Source organism: Canis lupus, chromosome 7 (genome assembly GCF_048164855.1).
Source record: "Canis lupus baileyi chromosome 7, mCanLup2.hap1, whole genome shotgun sequence".
In the NCBI taxonomy this organism is placed as follows: Eukaryota; Metazoa; Chordata; class Mammalia; order Carnivora; family Canidae; genus Canis; species Canis lupus.
In genome coordinates, this window is record NC_132844.1 from 61,149,441 (window position 1) to 61,170,596 (window position 21,156).

A 21,156-nucleotide genomic window follows, 5' to 3' on the forward strand; every position below is an offset into this window, starting at 1 on the left:
TCTGTTAAGTGCTTGGATAATAATGTAAAGCTGGACTAGGGTGGCTGTTTTGGTGGAGAAGAGTGAGAAAGAACAGTGAAGACAGACAGAAGGTCGCACTATCCTGACTAGGCCAAGAGAACAGCAAAGAACTTGATTTGTGGCCTTATGAGGAGCTACACTATACTTCCTAGACATTCTCCCTTTTTGCTAAATGTGTTAGGGTGAGGGTTGCAACACAAAGCACCTTGACTGAGGCATTTGGGTGTCAACTGTGTACACAGCACTGTGGTAATTACAGAGAAAGCAGCTGAAGGATACCAACACAGTGTCTGCCCTCTGAAAGCTCGCCATTCAGAAGACACCCAGACCCACCCCCACACAACTGATCAGTGCACTGTAATTCTGGTCTCCGACCTCAACTGGGCCTGCATGTCTGTCCAGCAATCCTTTCTTTTCCCTGGTCAGCTCCTTTGCCCAGAATAGCATTCCACTCAATGCTATTTCATTATCTTCGAATCTGTAAGCCAGGTAAGAACTCATTCAAACTCTCTACCACCATGGGTATAACCTTACCCACATCCCCATTAGATCTTTCCTTGCTTTTCTCACTACAATGGCAGAGGCATCCCTCCTCTTTTCTACAGAGAATCCCACCAGTGCTCTGGAATTCATGTCCATCTCCTTCTCATCAGTTTTGAAAAAAGTGCAAGACTTTCCCATGTTTTAAAAAAAACAAAATCCGGGACATCTGGGTGGCTCAGAGGTAGAGCATTTGCCTTTGGCTTGGGGCATGATCCTGGAGGCCCTGGGGTTGGGTCCTGCATAGGGCTCCCTGTTGGGGGAGCTGCTTCTCCCTCTGCCTGTGTCTCTGCCTCTCCTCTCTCTGTTTCTTGGGAATAAATAAATAAAATCTTTTAAAACAAAACAAAACAAAACAAAAAACCAAAAAAACAAAACCAAAATCATGTAGCTATGAATTACCTCTCTTTTTCTGAATGTTGTTTGTACTCATTACCATGCCTTCCATTCCCGCCTTGGTCTACACTTCAGTCTGGCTTCTACACCTAACACTCCAGGGAAACAAGTCTTACCAAGGTCTACAGCTGCCTCTTTGTTGCTAAATCTGTCAGAAGCATCCAGATCCTTACTTCCACTGACTTCTCAGTGACACTTCACTCTGCCAATCTCTGCCCCCCTGCCTGTAACATTTCTTTTCTTAGCTTCCAAAATCTGAACCCCATCGGTTCCTCTCTGGAACCTTCTGAGTCTCACTTGTGGACTCTTATTTCTATGTCCATTCCCTAAATATTGAGGTACTTAGGGGTTCTCTTCTGGCTACTTTTTTAAAAAAGATTTTATCTATTTATTCATGAGAGACACACACAGAGAAAGGGAGAGAGAGGCAGAGACATAGGCAGAGGGAGAAGCAGGCTCCATGCAGGGAGCCCGATGTGGGACTTGATCCCGAGACTCCAGGATCATGCCGAGCCGAAGGCAGAAGTTCAACCACTGAGACACCCAGGGGTCCTGCCCCCACTCCATTTCCCATCCATTTCTACCACTTCAGTTACCATTTATATATGCTGGTCAGACACCATTTGAGTCCACATTTTGGTCCTATGTTTCGGTGAATATAGCTGTTTATCATACTGTGTGGTTGTCCTATGGGTTGTTAGACTTGACAAACATATCCTAAACTAAACTCATGATTGCCCTTCCAACCACAATTTCTTCTCATGTTCTCTATCTCAGTGAACCTGGTATCACTATCAAGAGTCTATGTATCATCCTTATTTCTCCACTACAGCCAATCAGTCAACAGTTCTATTTAACCTAGTTGTCTCAAATCCATTCCATTCTCACAATCTCTAGTGCCACCAGGCTGGTGTAGGGCTTCAGCATTCCATGCTTAGATTATGACACTGGCTCCTTAACATGACATACAAGATCCTGTATGATCTGATCCTTGCTCATCTTTCCCGCCGAAATCTTCTGCACCTCACCTGAACTTGTTTTCCTGTCCCCTTAGTATCACAGTCTCTTCTCTTGCCAAGCTTTGCACTGCCGTTCCTACTGCTGGAAAATTCTTCACTCAGGCCCTTGCTACTTGGGTAACTCTTCCTTCCTTTAGTAAGTCTCAGTCAGGAACCACTGTCTTGGGATGCCTGGGTGGCTCAGTGGTTGAGCGTCTGCCTTCGGCTCAGGTTGTGTGATCCAAGGGTCCCAGGATTGAGTCCTGCGTCGGGCTCTCCACAAGGAGTCTGCTTCTCCCTCTGCCTATGTCTCTGCCTCTGTGTTTCTCATGAATAAATAAATAAAATCTTAAAAACAAAAAGAAAAAGAAACCACTGTCTCAAGGAAACCTTCCCCAACCATCCCATCTGGGTCAGAGGCTTCTTTTCTGAGCCTGGCATTCTGCATTACTTCTACCAGGGCATCTGAAACAGTGCCCTGTGGCTGTCAGTTTCTCTGTTTGCCTCTTGCCGTGCAATAGACTGTTGTATCCCTGGGACTTGGCCCCGGGCTTGTAGGTACTGAAGTACTGTTGAAGGAAGGAAGGAAGGAAGGAAGGAAGGAAGGAAGGAAGGAAGGAAGGAAGGAAAAGATACGAAGGAAGGAAGTGATTATGTACCTAGTAAGGAGTCTCTATGGACAAAAAGTATCTGGGGAGACTGGAAAAGGATTCATTCTTTTTTTTTTTTTTTTTTTTTTTAAAGATTTTCTTTATTTATTCATGAGAGACACACAGAGAGAGAGGCAGAGACATAGGCAGCAGGAGTAGCAGGCTCCATGTGGGGAGTCGGATGCAGGACTCAATCCCAGGACCCTGGGATCATGACCTGAGCCAAAGGCAGACGCTCAACCACTGAGCCACCCAGAGGCCCCAAGGCTTCAATCTTTTAGGGGCTTTGGGTGGAGACCTTTGGGTGGCACACTGAAGGAAAGGAAGCACTTCTACCTGCTAGGAAAGAAAGTTTAATGTAAACCTGTCAGTAAAGACGTGGGGCTCACAATGAGTCTGGCCTAGCCAGGGAGGTGTGGAGGAGCTGGTCTGCCTGGCTAAAATGGACGGTTTCCACCTAGAGAAGCTTAACTGCCAGCCAGGGGTTTGTACTTTCTCCTGTGGCGATGGGGAGTCTCAGATAACTTGGTTCAGGTTATCAAGCAAATGTTTTAGGAAGATTAATGTGGTGGAAATCTGCCTTTAGGAAGAGGCTGAAGGCAAATCAATCACCCAGATAATTGCTACATTTGTCAATGCATTCGGGTCAGAATAGGCCTTGGAAATCATCTAGCCCAGTGCTTCTCTATCCTGGTTGCTCTTTAGAATCATTTGGTGAGCTTTTGAAAAATGCTGATGCTTGGAGTCCTTTCTCCAGGTCATTTAAATCAGAATTTATGGAGGAGAGGCCCAGGCACCCATATTTTTAAAAAGCTCCCCAGGTGGTTCAATCGGATAGCTAGGGTTCCTCATTTCAGAGAAGAGAAAATTAGGGCTCAGAGAGTTTAAAATACAAACTTGGATCATAAAACCAGTCCCTGGCAAAGTAGGACCTACAAGAGAGCTCTGATTCTGTTTCTTTCTTTTTTAGATTTTATTTATTCATTCATGAGAGACAGAGAGAGAGAGAGGCAGAGACACAGGCAGAGGGAGAAGCAGGCTCCATGCAGGGAGCCCGATGTGGGACTCGATCCTGGGACTCCAGGATCACACCCTGGGCCAAAGGCAGGTGCTAAACCACTGAGCCACTCAGGGATCCCCGAGAGCTCTGATTCCTAATCCAACTCTTGTTTTCCCCATTATGTTGCAGTCTCTCTTCAAGTCTAGCTCAGGGTAAGGATGCAGAAAAGGAGAGAAATGGGAAAGGGTACAATAGAGCCAGCTAGCAGGTAAAGTCCGCCTTTCCGAGCAATTTGGCCATGCTCTGAACCTCTATCTCCTTGACTGTGAAATGGAAACAGTAACTACTTGTAGCCCCAAGGTAAGGATTAGTAATAACATAGAGAGCCCCTGGCACTGTACCAGTTATTAATAACATGATCATTACTTTTACTATTATTGGAAAGAACAGGTGTGAGACATTCAAAGATGAATGTGTAGGATTTAGTAACCTATTAAAAGTCTAGAAGGAGGGCAGCCCGGGTGGCTCCACGGTTTAGTGCCGCCTTCAGCCCAGAGCCTGATCCTGGAGATCCGGGATCGAGTCCCACATCGGGCTCCCTGAATGGAGCCTGCTTCTCCCTCTGCCTGTGTCTCTGCCTCTCTCTCTCTTTCTCTGTCTCTCATGAATAAATAAATAAAAATTTTAAAAAAAGTATAGAAGGAGAGGAAAAAACATCAACTAGATTTTGAAGTCTGGGTGTCTGAAAATCCAATGGCTCCAGAGTAAGGTTGTCAGGCAGAGCTAGAGGGAGGAAGGGAAAGTAGGGAGGGGCAGGTAAGGGCTGGAGACCAGCTGTGATCACTCTGGCAACATGGAAAGCATGGTGGGTGCTGCTCTCAAGGGATTAATGATCTACTAAATCTTCTAGTGATCTAAGGAGATTTGGACTTAAATACTTCCCTTTGTTTAATAGGCTAAACTCTTGTAAATCACCTCCTTTAATAATTGAATTTGAATATTAATCTATTTACAAGAAAGTTTAAATCCTGTAAATTACTCTCTGCATTGAAGGATTTAAGTTCACAGGGCTCTCTGGAGAAATGGCTGATTTTAGGTCTGAGGCAAGGTAATCAGAAGACACGCCCACAGTATCTTGGGCCACAAAGTGCTCAAGGTAGATGGGGCCATGTCAAAGGCGTAGAAGCCAGCTTCAGCAGGCCTCCACTAACAACATTTGGGACATTTCTGGCATCAAAAAGAATAATGGAAGCAGTTGATTGCAACATTAATTGCAAAAAGAATACACGATCTTTTAGAGACAGGCACTAAAATATCACAGATGAACTTACACGTCTGGCTTAGCCTCAAAATTATATTGGGCAGTGGGAGAGGGAGAGTTAGCTGGGGATGGATGGAACAAGCACAGCCATGAGTCAGTAAGCACTGAAGCTGACTGTGCATGGGGACTCACTGCACTATTTTCTTTACTTCTGTTTATGTTTAAAATTCCCCATAATAAAACGTTTAAAAATGAATGCAAAAAAAAAATCGCAAAAAAGCCCTTAAACTATGAGTTCATAGCATTATGAGAGAGAGAGAGAGAGAGAGAGAGAGAGAGAGAGAGAAAGAAGAAAAAGTTCTTCATTATGGAAAAGTCCCAACCAAAAATTCTAGATAGGAGAATACAGTTAGAAAATCACCATTTTGCAACCACCAATGTAGCGTTCAGTGAGGCTCACTGATGGAGTCTCATATCATCAGGTAAGAGATGAGGAAATAGGACAGTCACATGGTCCCAAAGCACAATCCTCGAGACCATTTCTGCTTTACAAAGGGAATAAGGTACTTCTGAATGCCTGGGGAGAAACTGGGCAGAAGCCACCTTAACCAAGTGATCACACCCAGAATCACCAATAAGAGGCCCAGCCAACATTTTGTGTCTTGCCACAACTGTTTAGCTTGCCTCTGATCATGAGGACACAATCAGACAACACACTGAGGCTTCTCTGTAAGACAAACGATCTGGGTTGCTGCAGACTGGAGGTGTGACAATAGATTAGATCAGTGTTCTTTTGATTGAATTTCGGAGTGAAACATTGTAAAGCACATTATTGGGTCAACTGAAGAAATCTGATACAACTTTACTGTATTAATATTTACTTTATTGAGTGTGATAGTGATATTGTGGTTGTATTGAAGAAGGTCCTTGTTCTTATGAGATAGCTGGTGAACCCATTTAGTTCACTCATTAGATTTCTGGTCCGAGGTCACTTCCTCTGGGAAGTCTTCCCAAACTTTGTATTTGATTACAGTTTTCTATTACCTATTCTAATTGTATAGTGTTCCTTTTTTCCATAGCCCTTACCTCTGGTTGTCGTATTTAGGGCTAAGAGGTCATAACATTTGTAACTTACTCTCAAGATGGTTCAGAGAAAAGTATGTGTGTGTGTGTGTGTGTGTGTGTGTGTAGAGAGAGAGAGAGAGAGGAAGGGAGAGAAACAGACACAGATAAAGCAAATGTTGCAAAACAAACAACAGATGAGTAATCTAGGTGAATGGGTTCACTGTACTCTTCCAATTTTTCTGTGGGTTTGGGAAGTTTTCACAATACAAAAGGTGGGGTGGGGACTTACATTACTCTATAAGAAATTGGTTATTTTGGAACTGGGTGGCTGGGGGATGGAAGGAGGAAAATTTTCACTATAATATATACCTTTCCCTATGATATATATACCTTTTGAATTTTGAACCAAATAAACTGTATTTTCCATACCAAAACCAAAATTTATATTTATTTTTATTTTTTTAAATTTGTATTTATTTATGATAGTCACACACAGAGAGAGAGAGAGAGAGAGAGAGAGAGGCAGAGACACAGGCAGAGGGAGAAGCAGGCTCCATGCACCGGGAGCCCGATGTGGGACTCGATCCCGGGTCTCCAGGATCGTGCCCCAGGCCAAAGGCAGGCGCCAAACCACTGCGCCACCCAGGGATCCCCAAAATTTATATTTAGAAACTTATTCCTCTCTAGAATTAACCCTCTATAGGATTAAAACTCGCGGGGTTGAATTTCTCCAAATAGACAAACATGGAACGTCCCTGTAATGGTGTTTTTGTTTATTACAACATTCTATAAAGTGATTTGTGCAGAAAATTTACACAAATTATAAAGTAAAATAGAGTCACTCTAAGTGTTTCTGGATGTCCTGGGGGTTTGAATGTTAGATAACACCTCAACGTTACTTTTTCTGAAAAAATACTTTATTTATTTAGTTGAAAGAAAGAGCACGAGAGAGCGAGCACGAGCAGGTGAAGGGGCAGAGGGACAGGGAGAAGCAGACACCCTGCTGAGCAGGGGGCCCAATGCGGGGCTCGATCCCAGAACCCTGAGATCATGACCTGAGCCAAAGTCAGATGCTCAACTGAGCCAACTTGGGTGTCCCTCCCCTCAACATTACTTTTCTAATTCATGCTGCCTCCAAGGCTGCCCTCCTTTTTTTGTTGTTGTTGTTTTTTGTTTTTTTTTTTGTTTTTTGTATCCTCCTTATTCCAATACACCTGATACCTTAATTGTTCCAGAAAACCTACAGCAGTAACACACTTGACTTAATACAACTGACCTAGTTCCCAATACTTTTTGGCATTAAAAGTCACAAAAAATTACTTTCAAGCTGCCAGTGGAGGTTTCTTACTACCTTTGGATATTGAAACTTTTGGGAGTCAGAGATTTTTTTCTTAATCAAGTCATTACTTATTTTATATACAGAAAATAAGAGATCATGCTGTAGCTAATTATATATAATTAATTATAACAACAAACATAAAGCAGATTAATACATACTGACATAAAATGACCCTCAATTTACATAATTCAGTAAAAATATCCATGGTGTATTGTAGAGGAAAGAAGCTCTATGTGATATTTGTTACTGTATATGCAGAGGGCATCTCTGGAAGACTATAAATAATCTAGAAATGATGGCATCCTCTGGGAGGGAAACAAGGGGACTGGCAGGAAGACTTACTTTTCACTCTAAACAACTTTGGAACTGTTTTAACTTTTTTTTTTTTTAAGATTTTATTTATTTATTTGAGAGAGAGAAGATGGAGAGCAAGAGGGAGAAGCAGGCTCCCCGCTAAACAGGGAGCCTGATGAGGGGCTTGATCCCAGGACCCCGAGATCATGACCGAAGCTGAAGGCAGATACCCAACCAACTGAACTACCCAAGTGCACCCTGCTTTAAGTTTTTACCAAATGCATGTTTTACTTATTTTTTAAAAAATACATTAAGTATATTTTGATAAATGCTGTCAAGGTATCATGTCTTTTATGTGGGGCAAGTTTGTAAAACTAGAAGAAAATAATATGTAATTCTACTATCCAGAAAACTGGTGTTAATGTTATATTGCATTTCTTTCTAATGAAATTTCTGGATGTTTTGTAAGCAAGAAGGTTTTCTGTTTTTAATTCAACATACTGTCTCTCCTCATTATTTTTCTAAAAGTGAAAACAAATTATTTATTAAAAATACATTTTTTTAGGGCAGCCCTGGTGGCGCAGCAGTTTGGCGCCGCCTGCAGCCTGGGGTGTGATCCTGGAGACCCGGGATCGAGTCCCGCATCGGGCTCCCTGCATGGAGCGGGCTTCTCCCTCTGTCTGTGTCTCTGCCTCTCTCTCTCTCTCTGTTTGTGAGTAAATAAATAAAATATTAAAAAAAATAAAAATACATTTTTTAATATGTAGGCTCCAGAATGCAGGGCTTGAACTCTAGACCAAGATCAAGACCTGAACTGAGACCAAGAGTCAGTTGACTAAACTACCCAGGCACCCCTACTTACATAAATACATTCATTCATTCATTCAATATTTTATTTATTTATTCATGAGAGACACAGAGAGAGAGGCAGAGACATAGACAGAGAGACAGAGAGAGAGAGAGAGAAGTAGGCTTCCCGCAAGGAGCCCGATGCGGGACTCAATCCCAAGACCCCAGGATCACGACCTGAGCCAAAGGCAGATGCTCAACCACCCAGGTGGAACCCCCTACATTTATTTTTTTTATTTTTATTTTTTTAAAGATTTTATTTATTTATTCATAGAGACACACAGCAAGAGAGAGAGGCAGAGATGCAGGCAGAGGGAGAAGCAGGCTCCATGCAGAGAGCCTGATGTGGGACTCGATCCAGGGTCTCCAGGATCACGCCCCGGGCTGCAGGTGGCACTAAACCGCTGCGCCACTGGGGCTGCCCCTACATTTATTTTTTAAGTAAGCTCTATGATTGAAACCATGACCCTGAGATCAAGAGTGTATGCTCTACTGACTGAGCCAGCCAAGCACCCTTCTTTATTATACATTTAAAAGCACATTTTAAATATTTCAAATTTAAACATATACTTAAAATAATTTTGTAAGCCATGCCCCAAATCTTTAGGTTTGTTTCTTTGTTGTTTTTTAAAGATTTATTTATTTATTTTAGAGAGAGAGTACAAGCAAGAGAGGCAGGGAGAGGAAGAGAAAATCTCAAGCGGACTATACACTGAATGCAGAACCCAGCATAGGGCTCAATCTCATGACCCTGAGGTCACTACCCGAGCCAAAACCAAGAGTTGAAGGCTCAACTGACCAAGTTCTTTTTTGAAAACATTTTATTTATTTATTTACTTTTATATAAAAAGATTTTGTTTTATTTATTTTTTTAAAGTAGGCTCCATGCCCTTTGTGGAGCCCAAAGTGGGGCTTGAATTCACAACCCTGAGATTAAGACCTAAACAGATTGAGTTGGAGCTTAACCATCTGAGCTACTTAATGCTCCAAGATTTTATATTTTTAAAAGTAATCTCTATGCCCACCCTAAGGATTGAACCTACAACCCCAAGATAAGAGTCACACACTCCATTAAGACAGACAGGCATCCTTTAAAAATATTTTAAATAGGTACATAGCATTCATCACAGCCAATCATTTTATTATTAGACATTTGTGTTTTTAGAAAACTTTTTAGGGGATCCCTGGGTGGCTCAGCAGTTTGGCGCCTGCCTTCGACCAGGGTGTGATCCTGGAGTCCTGGGATCGAATCCCATGTCGGGCTCCTTGCATGGGGCCTGCCTTCTGCCTGTGTCTCTGCCTCTCTCTCTCTCTCTCTCTCTCTGTCTCTCTGTCTCTCATGAATAAATGAATCAAATTAAAAAAAGAAAAAGAAAACTTTTTAGCCACCAAAGTGCAGAAGAGTATTTACAGCACCCTATACTTTGAATAAGAAAGGAAGGGAAATAAGAAAACATACCTGTATCTGCCCACTTGTGTGAAAATAAACATAGGATAAATCAACTAGAGACGAATGAGATTGGTGACTACAGTGGTGGCTGAGAACTGGTAGGAAAGGATGGAGGAAGGGTGAGAGAAGGGTGGAGTGAGGTCTCCAAGTACACTTTCTACAGAGCCCTGACTTGAAATCATGCTGATGGGACACACATTCAAAAGAAATTAAATAGGTAAAATCAACAAGGATAGTGGGGAAAGGCTCCTACAATGAATATGAACAGAGACAAATAAGCAGAACTGTATTTCAAATGAATAGCATAACTACACCAAGGAGGAGGGGGGGGAGTACTCAGCCAAGTAACTGTTAAATGCAGTATTTTGAAAGATTTATTTATTTATTTTAAAGAGAGAGCAAGTGTGCATCTAGGCTGGAGTGAGGGTCTGAGGGAGAGGAAGAAGACTCTTAAGCAGACTCTCTGCTAAACACAGAGCCCAATGTGGGGCTTGATCTCCTGACCCTGAGATCACAACCTGAGCAGAAACCAAGAGTTGAATGCTTAACCAACTGACACCCAGGCGCCCCACAAACACAGTATTTTCACTATATACCTGTAGGCTAACAACAACCGTAAACCAATGCTGATGTCTTATTAGTAGGTTTGTTTTTCATGGTGGTATGGATTAGCAATTCTAAAACTATTTTTTGTGTATTTTAGGATCGAGCAAGTAAGTAAATGTCTTGTGGAACTGCCTTTCTCACTGTTAGAAAAAAGGAAAAAAGGAAATATGGAAGATGTTTGGAAATGGAAAAGAAAGAGACTTGAATAGTGAACCTAGTGGTCTGGACTGGAATCTGAAGTATCAATATGAACTCATTGTATTCATTCATTCATTCATTCATTTATTTTAAAGATTTTATTTATTTATTCATGAGAGACACACACAGAGAGGGGCAGAGAGACAGGCAGAGGGAAAAGCAGGCTCCATGCAGGGAGCCCAATGTGGGACTCGATCCCAGGACCCTAGGATCATGCCCTGGGCTGAAAGCAGGCGTTAAACTGCTGAGCCACCCAGGGATCCCCTATTTATTTATTTATTTTTAAAAAGATTTTACTTATTCATTCATGAGAGACAGAGGGAGAGAGGCAGAGACACAGGCAGACAGAGAAGCAAGCTCCCCAGGAGGAGCCCGATGTGGGACCTGGTCCCAGATCCCAGGATCATGCCCTGAGCCAAAGGCAGATGCTCAACCACTGAGCCACCCTGGCATCCCTGTATTTATTTATTTATTGGGCGGGTGCGGGGGCAGAGGGAGAGAGAGAGAGAGAATTTAAGCAAACTCCATGCTCAGCACGGATCTCTGAGATCATGAACTGAGCCAAAATCAAGAACAGGATGCTTAACTGACTGAGCCACCCAGGCAACCCTGAAGTCACTGTTTTTAATACGGATTGATATATAAATAGCTACAGATGTTGGGTGTGTGTAAATATATATAAGTCCTAGGTCAGTCACAATGAACATGTAGTGCTCAGACCTTGGTTTCTAAATAATGAGCTCCACTAGAAGGAATGAGGCTCTTTAAAGAAATGGTTGATTCTTGGGCAGCCCAGGTGGCTCAGCGGTTTAGTGCCGCCTTCAGTCCAGGCTGTGATCCTAGAGACCTGGGAACGAGTCCCATGTCGGACTTCCTGCATGAAGCCTACTTCTCCCTCTGCCTGTGTCTCTGCCTCATTCTCTCTGTGTCTTTCATGAATAAATAAATAAAATCTTAAAAAAAAAAAAAAAAAAGAAATGGTTGATTCCAGGGCAGAGGCAGGAAAGTAAAAGATGAACACAGAACATCTTGTTTTGCCAGAAATGAAAGAAAAGTCCTCAGGTGCCTGGGTGGCTCAGTGGGTTAAGCATCTGCCTTTGGCTCAGGTCATGATCCTGGAGTCCCAGGATCGAGCCTTGGGTCCAGCTTCCTGCTCAGTGGGAAGTCTGCTTCTCCCTCTCCCTCTGCCCCTCCCCTGCTTGTGCTCTCTCTCTCTCTCTCTCAAATGAATGAATAAAACCTAAAAAAAAAAAAAAAAAAAGCTCAAAGGCATGATGGAATTATGTCAGAAGGACCAGTGGCCATTAGATGCCCAATGGCCATCAGACTAAGTTGAGCATCAAAAATAAGGGACTGCAACAATTTATAACTCACTGAATAAATAAGAATTTATGAGGGGTGCCTGGGTGGCTCAGTCGGTTAAGTGTCTGCCTTTGGCTCAGGTCATGATCCCAGGGTCCTGGGATCGACCACTGCATCAGGCTCCCTGCTCAGTAGGAAGTCTGCTTTTTCTTCTTCCTCTGCCCCCACCCCCGCTTGTACTCTCTCTCTCAAATAAATAAATAAAATCTTAAAAAAAAGAATTTGTGAATCCATACTGATAAAAGGCAAACACATAAGTAAAAGGGGAAAAGGAAAAGCTTTTTTAGAGCAGAATGCTAACAATTAATGTAGAACAAATGATGGAGTTAGCAAATCTCTATTTGGTGGCCATATCATAGTAATAGTTGATCTCGTAATGATGGATTCAGTTAGGGATTATCAATGGAAGCTTAAGGTAGTATGTGCAAGTTTGATGAGCAACCTACACAGTGTCAAAGCATCCTCTAGAAGAAACTTAGTAAGAAGCATCAGACACTATCTTAAGTAAGTGTTCAAAGCTTATACCACCAGTAATGAGACAAGTCCATATTGTGAGGACATATCACTTCTGTGGCAATCCTACCAAAAATGTATTACCTGAATCTAATCATGAGGAAACAGCAGAGAAACCTGAATTGAGGGACATTCTACAAAATAATTGATTTGGACTCTTCAAAAATATTAAGGTCATAAAAGACAAAGAATGGAGAAACTGTTCCAAATTTAAAGACATGACAGTGATTTAAATTAGACAGTGATCCTGGACCATAAAACAAAATAATATAATTTTTCGCCCTTTTGCTGTAAGGGACATTCTTGGGAAAATCAACTAAATCTGGATAAGGTCTTTAGATTGGTGATAATATTATTTATTTATTCATGAGAGACATGCACAGAGAGAGAGGCAGAGACACAGGCAGAGGGAGAAGCAAGCTCCATGCAGGGAGCCTGATGTGGGACTCGATTCCGGGTCTCCAGGATCAGGCCCTGGGCTGAAAGTGGTGCTAAACCACTGAGCAACCAGAGCTGCCCATCTTGATTTTTTTTTTTTTAATGATTTTATTCATTTGAGAGAGAGAGAGAGAGAGAGAGAGAGAGAGATTGTGCACACGAGCAGAGGGAGCAGCAGGGAGAGGGAGAAGCAGACTCCCCCCCAAGCAGGGAGCCTGATGCGGGGCTCGATCCCAGGACCCTAAGACCACGACCCGAGGCGAAGGCGGACACTTCACCGACTGAGCCACCCAGGCACCCCTAATTTCTTGATTTCGATAAATGTATGACCAATGGTTACGTAGGTCTATTTTTAGAAAATACACACCAAAGTCCAAGGTATTTAGAGGCAAAGAGGCATCATGCCTGCAATTTGCTCTCAAAATTGTGTGTGTGTGTGTGTATGTGTGTGTGTGTGTGAGAGACAGAGAGAGAGAGAGAGAGAGAAAGAGAGAGAAGAGAGTGTCATGGCAGAAAGGAAGAGAAGGATAAAAATAATGGTAGTAAAATGTTACCATTTGGGGAATCTTGGTGAAGTGTATATGAGAATTCCTTACACTGTTCTTTTAACTTTAACTTTTCTAGAAGTGTAACATTATTTCATAACACATGTAAACACCTTTGACACTGAAAGTAATACACAGAATATCCTTGATCCTAAATAATCTTTGTTTCCTTAGGAAAGATCGATGGACCTGGCACAGAGAGGTTTTTGAATACTTCTAAATTGGAGGAGAAAGGTGGTGGAAATGGAGGACTAAGGAGGGTCGACCATAGGGGTGAAGGCAGAGTGTGGAGCTGGAACTATAGACCAGGATGAGCGGGAACCAGAGGCCAGAGGAGTTCAAGGATCAGCAGGTGGGGGTGGGCGGGAGAACCAAAGCTGATGACATTTGAGATGCTTTTCTGAAACAATCCTTCTGTGGGTTTACCAATTGCCCATGGTAATTTTGGATCCTTCCCTCTGTATGCATCCCTTTGGTGCAGGCCAGTTACCCACTGATGAGTCACACTGAGTCCCTGAGCCTTTCTGGTTGGCACCCAAGAAGCAGCCACAACTTCTCCACTTGGTCCATAGTTACATGACCTAGTGGTTTACTACATGATGTAAGTAAATAATCTATACTAAGCTTTCATTTCAAATGCCAATAATCCACTTCATCAAGTATATGTATCCATATACATCAAGTATATGTATCAACTGGCTCTGAGTATTTGCTATTTGCAGTTAGGGACTACAGTAAGTGCTTTATTTATTTATTTATTTATTTATTTATTTATTTATTTATTTATTTATCACTGAGTGCTTTATATGGATTATCTCATTTAATCATCCCAATACCCTGACAGAATGGAACTAGTATATGTTCATTTCACTGATGAAGAAAATTACGTCTAGAGAGGTAAGTTAAGGTAAGCCTTGTACGTCATAAAGCTTAGAGTCAAATCCAGGAGTCTGACTATAGAGTCCCTACTCCAAATCACAATGTTATGATGGATAAAACATTTTAATTAGGAAGAAAAAAGGTAATCAATCATAAATTGAAAAGAGGAAGTTAATAAATTGGGAGTTTAGAATGAAAATTATATTCTGTGAAATACACATTCCATTTTTCTGTTCTGTAATCCTGCAAACGTGCGCATGACAAAGCAAACGTACCTGACAGAAGAACTGCTGCTGGGTTCCTGCTCCAGGTGTGTTACTGAAGGTGCTGGTAGATTTGGAAGAAGAAACTGGAAGACGATGAGACACACTGACCGGTACTGGAGTCCTATTTGGCTGGGTCAGCTGATCTCCTGTAAAGTTTGATCCTGATGCACCCGACTGAACCACAGACCCGAGACTAGGATGGGCAGTGCTGGAGGAGCTGACACTAGGGAACCGACTCGGTCCTGACATGCTGGTCACCGAGGGCATCGTGGTGAAGCCAGGTCTTCCTTGGGAGACGTTGCTCTGCCCAGGTGACAGGTGTAATACGGTTGGTGATGCTTGCTGCAACGGCATCTGTCCACCAACGATCTGAGGAGAGGCGTGATTGACTATCACTGGGCTTCCAGAGGCAGCAAATGTTTGCCCAGACACTAACTGGACGGCGGCATTCTGGTTGTTCAGCATCTGTCCAGAATACGGTTGGTTGGTCCTGAGCATGTTGGAAGAGTTTCTGTTCAACATGACATGCTCTGAGGCCACTTGGCCAGAGATGAGCTGAGAAGGTTGAGTCTGAAGCAGTTGCCCATTTATGGTCTGGACATGGTGTACCGAGTTGGAACTGACAGAAAGGCTTGTGGGTATGAGGAACTGACTTTGGGGTGTGTGAGGCTGGCCCATGGGAGAATGAATAACGATACTACCCCCAGCGCTGCTCACTGCCTGTGAGGTGACTGGTTTTCTTGTGTTCTGTTGGTTTACAATGTTCACAGACATGTGTGGACCAACTACGGAGCCCTGGGGTGAGCTGGCAGAGGCAAAAGAGATCCCTTGTTGAACATGGTGCTGCTGTATCCCCAGATTGTTCACATTGTATGTATTCTGCTGACCCATCTGGATAGGCTTTGGCTGGATATTAATTGGGACTTTATTTGAATTTGGTGCAAGACCCCTCTGTATGATGATATTATGCACAGGTAAAGATGTCTGAAAATTTGTGCTGTTAAATGGAACTGTGACTGGCTGTGCTACGGGACTGGAACTGGAGTTCCCAAACAATGAATTGCCATTAGGAGTCTGTCTATGAACCAGGAGCCCGCCACTCACATTTGATGGAGCTTGCTGCCCGCTGCCCTTCAATATGATTTGAGATCCATCTAGGTTATTAATAGTCATCATGGAAGGTTGATTACCAAATGACCCAATTAGCTGTATTTGACCAGAACCGCTAATCTGACTGCTGTTAGACAGATGCTGGCTGGGAACACTGATCCCCACGTGTTGCATAAAGCCATGTTGCACACCCACTGTATTGCTTGCAAATGATGCTCCGACAGGCACGTGAGTCACCCCTATAGGCTGCAGCGTCTGACCTGAGTAATTCGAAACATTAGAAGCCTGAGTAAAGGATGCTGATGAAGAAGGATGAAGCTGAGCTTGTGCAAACTGTTGGCTTGAACCTATACTGGCATCCAAATATGCCTCTTCGGCCAACGTCTGTTCAGTGATATTGGCCTCCTGCAAGGATTTCTGAAGAATGTCGAAAGGTTGGTCCTCACTGAGATCAGGAAGAGGAGAAGACTCAAGTTCATCTTCCAGGAACTGAAGGCTACTTGAGAGTGGCAGTCCATCACTGGGTCCTTCTCCAAGCTGGCTGCTTACAGCTTTGAGGGATGATTTAGGATCAGCATTCTAAAAGAAGAAGCAGTGTGTTATCCAGCATATCGAACCTTTGAAAGAGATCCTTAACAAAACAACCACCACCACCCACCAAAAAACCAAAAAAATAATAAAAAGTGCTTCACTTTTGAATAGAATATAGTCTTATCAGGCACGACTCTCCCAAGTGCTCAGCTTATTCTTAATTCTATTTCTTTAATAATGATGTCTGACTTGTTTCTATTAAGGGTACACAATCATTGCTCTGGTAAATTATTTTATAGAAAATAGATAAATAACAGGAACACACTGAGAACTATTTGGAGTTTAGCTTCATTTTTTGAGATACAGGCACACACTTGATTTTTCAGGACTGGCCCCAGTCCGGGGCTTGAGTGACATTCATTGAGTATGTGTACCCAGGAAAGGGCCATGTCTAGTCCTCTGTATGGCGGGAGTGAGTTTTGGGTATTTTGGGTATTGTTCTGTTAGAGGTCCAGAAGGTAGCCCAGAGTTAGCCCTGTCTTTCAAGGCTTCTCAGAACCTCCACCTAGTTCTAACCCCTAACACCAAAGTAAGACTGGTCCAGACAAAAACAAGCTTCCCACATAAAATGAGTGAATGGTCATTTGGGTTTTTTTTGTTTGTTTGTTTGTTTCTTTAGATTTTTAAAAAAATGTATTTAGTCATGAGAGACACAGAGAGAGAGAGAGAGAGAGAGAGAGAGAGGCAGAGACACAGGCAGGGGGAAAAGCAGGCTCCATGCAAGGAGCCTGACATGGGACTCGATCCCGGGTCTCCAGGATCAGGCCCTGGGCCGAAGGCAGCACTAAACTGCTGAGCCACCCGGGCTGCCCGGTCATTTGATTTCTTAGAAGGAATCAACCTAATGTGATGCTTTTAAAACTACTTCAGTGTCCTATTTGAAAGTAAAAGTCCATCAACAGTCTAGGAATGGGCATGTCAACTAGAGACAACACAGGCAAACAATGAGAACTGAATGTGATAAGTAAGTTCTCCTCCACTGTGCAGCAGGTTTTTTTGGGGACAGGTCAAAATCAGAAAAGGTATGGAATCAGCAGCTACTTAAAATAAGGTGGAGATAACACAAATGTACTTCACACTACTGGACTGTATGTTTACAATGGTTAAGATGGTAGATTTCACAAATATTTTAGCACAATTGAACATTTTAAAAAAGGAAGGTAGAGTAAAAAATTAAAAACAGGTCAGCGTTATACTATATGTTGGCAAATTGAACATTAGTAAAAAAAGTATACAAAAAATTAATAAATAACAACAGGTCAGTGAAGAATAAGAGTTCTAACCTGCAAAATTATAGAGATTCTCAGCCCTAGGCCAATAAGGTGTTGGAGGCCAGATGATGGGAAGAACTAGGTAGAAAAGCCATGACTAGGTTCATTTGACCCTGAGTCAACCAACTATTGAAGTGGGACCATCATGGCAGGGCTTGAAGAATCATTTGAAAGGAAATGCTGAAAGCAAGGAGGTTTTTTGTTTGTTTTGTTTTGTTTTGTAGAACAATATCTAGACAACAAGGGTTATCTCCTGCATGATCATACACAGTTTAATGTTTTTATAATGTATAATAAATTAACAGACCATAAGTTTGAACAGCCATATTTTTCAGAGCTTTAAAATATCTATACTAAAGAAAAACGTTTACAATATCCAACATGATGTACTAGAAATACCCAATAAATATATGCCGAATGAAACAGTCTGAAAAGTCACAATTAATACTCACATGGTTGGGGGAGGGTTGTTAAACAAAAATCATTACCATCAAGGGACAGGCTAAATATCTACTTTATGGGCTTTTTTTTTTTTTTAAGTTTTTATTTATTTATTAATGAGAAGCACAGAGAGAGAGAGAGAGAGAGAGAGAGAGAGGCAGAGACACAGGCAGAGGGAGAAGCAGGCTCCATGCAGGGAGCCTGACGTGGGACTCGATCCCGGGTCTCCAGGATCATGCCCTGGGCTGAAGGCAGCGCCAAGCCGCTGAGCCACCCGGGCTGCCCCTACTTTATGGGCTTAATGGCAACACATGAAGTTACTACTTGTTCAGTATGAATTTCAGAAACGCTCCTAATTCACAAGGCTTATGGGAGACTGGAGTGGTGACTTTAAAGACACTTCTAGCCAGTGGAGGTGTCTCGCATGACATGATCTGACATAACTTCCACACACTCAAATACTTGAAAGAACTGTGCACTCCCAAGGACTTTCAGAATACTATTTCTTGTTATACATGAAGAAAATAAAGGCCCTGCTGGGAAGTTAACATTTATTGAGCACTGTAACCACATAATTTCCATGGGCTAGTCAATTAATGTTACCCAACCTAGGAAGTAGTTCTATTATTCTCCTGGTTTCATAAATAAGGAAATTGAACCCTACAGAGATTTAGTGATATATCCAAGGTTACACGGCTAGTAAGTGGTAGAGTGAGGAGTCAAACTTGGGCAGTCTGACTCTGGGCTGGCTACCATTCATCATAGAAGAAGGCGCTTGAAAAGACGAAAGCAACATAGGCTTAAACATAGTCATTTGGATATAGTTTGCAAGCAAGACTTCCCTATTTTCCAGGTCAGGAGTATTGTCTAGATGCTCCTAGAGCTTGAGAATATGGAATCTAGAATGGACAACCTGAGGGAGAATCCTAGCTCTGTAACTCATGGCTGTATAGTTTGGAGCAAGTACTAACCTGTGTTTTAGTTTCCTCAGATATAAAATACAGATCACAATAGAACCTACTTCACAGAGTTACCATGTGGATTAAGTGGTTAATCATGCTAAACTATTGGTGCCAAGAACATACCAAATGTTCAGGAAGTTTTAGTTATTACTCTTTTTTTTTTTTTTAATTTTTATTTATTTATGATAGTCACAGAGAGAGAGAGAGAGAGAGAGGCAGAGACACAGGCAGAGGGAGAAGCAGGCTCCATGCACCGGGAGCCCAATGTGGGATTCGATCCCGGGTCTCCAGGATCACGCCCTGGGCCAAAGGCAGGCGCCAAACCGCTGCGCCACCCAGGGATCCCTATTATTCTTTTTTTTCTTATTTAAGATGGATATGTTTAGTAAGTAACTACAATTAAGAATAATTTCTTTAAAGCTTTGTGACAAGTTCTAAAATATTCTAATATGACTTTTTTAGGTTATAACATTCCCAAGTCATTCTAGAAAGACAGCTGAAAGCTTAGGAAAATGGCAAAATATATCTCATATAGCTTATCTAAGTTGATGAAGTTAAAAGGAGACAATGTCAACACCATTCAGTAGATCCTCCCTCCCTTTCAATTACAAGAGACAAGGTAGTAACTCTCATCAGGATCCAAAGGCAATGAAAGCCTAGGTTCACAAACCATCAATGAGAGAGAAACACTTTATCACTCGATGTGGTTTCCAATACTCACACTGGAGTTGGCGAAAATTGAATTTGAATTGGCTGCAGAATATCCTGCATTAGTCAAGTCATCATTGCTCTGCAAAGGTACAAATTCGATAAAGTGATTATTTTAACTGTAAAGAAGTGACAAAATTGGTATCTGTGATGTTCTAAGTATTACTTACAGATTTATTACTAGGTCCATGTAGAAAATAGTTCAATGCTTGTGGGTCTCTGGAAAACAGCAACAAAGAAAGAAAACAGCAAATAAATACATAACTTATATTTAGGATTCATTTTCACTAGGGTAAAAAGAAAATGACATATTAGCCTGAGTAAAATTCTCTCCTTATTTTAAAACAGTTTTATTAAGTTTTTTGTTTAATTCTTGATTTCTTGATGTTCTATTTCCTATTATCACTCATTTCTGCCTCCTGAGATTTGTTAGAAGGTAAATTTAATAAAGAATGACCTAATTATGAACCTTATCATATCCAAAGATCTCTGTCTCTTTATGTGTTAATCCATACTCTGTGTTGATTTTTATTTATTTTAATTTTAATTTATTTATTAGAGAGAGAACACACAAATAGGGAGAGCAGCAGAGGGAGAGGGAGAAGCAGGTTCTCGGCTGAGCAGAGAACCTGATGTGGGGGCTCGATCCCAGGACCCTAGGATCATGACCTGAGCCAAAGGCAGATGCTTAACTGATTGGGCCACCCAGGTGCCTCTGTTGATTTTTATTTTAAAAACCCACGCAGTTTTTTTTTTTTAATTTAAATAATCTCTACTCCCAACATGGGGCTTGACTCATGACCCCGAGATCAAGAGTCACATATTCCACTCACTGAGCCAGCTGGGTACCCCAAAAACCCACTCAGTTTTTAATATGCTTGCTTATTAGGTTGTTTTGGTACAGCAAACCTCACACATTGGATTTATTCTGATTTTGGAATGAATATCTTACCCGATAAGATCAAGGAGACACGAGTCATCATCATCATCCATGACAACTATAAGAAAAGGAATAAAGTGCTGGTTAGCAAAGCAGATTAAAGCAGTAACATCAATACAACATAAAAATACACTCTTTACTTTCCTAGATAAGTAACTGTGTAATTCATCTAAGTTTTTCTCTCGTTGCTGGTCTTTAACGGGATTTTAAAAATTTTGTGGTCATTCAAGAGACTAAATAAATACCCAATTTAAATTGTTTTTATTGAATGCAAATCCTTAACTTACAAGTCAAAAAGGAATCTAGATAAATCAAAGATAGTTGGCAGCAACCCTTCCCAAACAGATTCCCCAAAGGGACTGTAAACCAGGAACAGTAACTTCCTCAAAATGCATCACGAGAAAGGGGAGAAATAATATTTTTGTTTTAGAAAAAAAATCTCATGAATTCAGAGGTCTTTTGG

General features: G+C 41.8%; 1 protein-coding gene across 3 annotated transcripts in view; it reads right to left on the bottom strand.

Annotated features, from left to right (window-relative positions):
* The window catches only part of BICRAL (BICRA like chromatin remodeling complex associated protein), a 78,463-nt gene that overhangs the window by 19,917 nt on the left and 37,390 nt on the right, over window positions 1-21,156 (bottom strand). For all 3 annotated transcript variants that reach the window (XM_072832977.1, XM_072832978.1, XM_072832979.1), the window contains exons 2-5: window positions 20,706-20,751; window positions 19,924-19,972; window positions 19,767-19,835; window positions 14,680-16,359 (exon numbers count right to left, since the gene is read on the bottom strand). In XM_072832977.1, coding sequence (XP_072689078.1) covers window positions 14,680-16,359; window positions 19,767-19,835; window positions 19,924-19,972; window positions 20,706-20,746 — 1,839 coding nt within the window. In that variant the 5' untranslated portion in view covers window positions 20,747-20,751. The remainder of the gene's footprint in view (window positions 1-14,679; window positions 16,360-19,766; window positions 19,836-19,923; window positions 19,973-20,705; window positions 20,752-21,156) is intronic.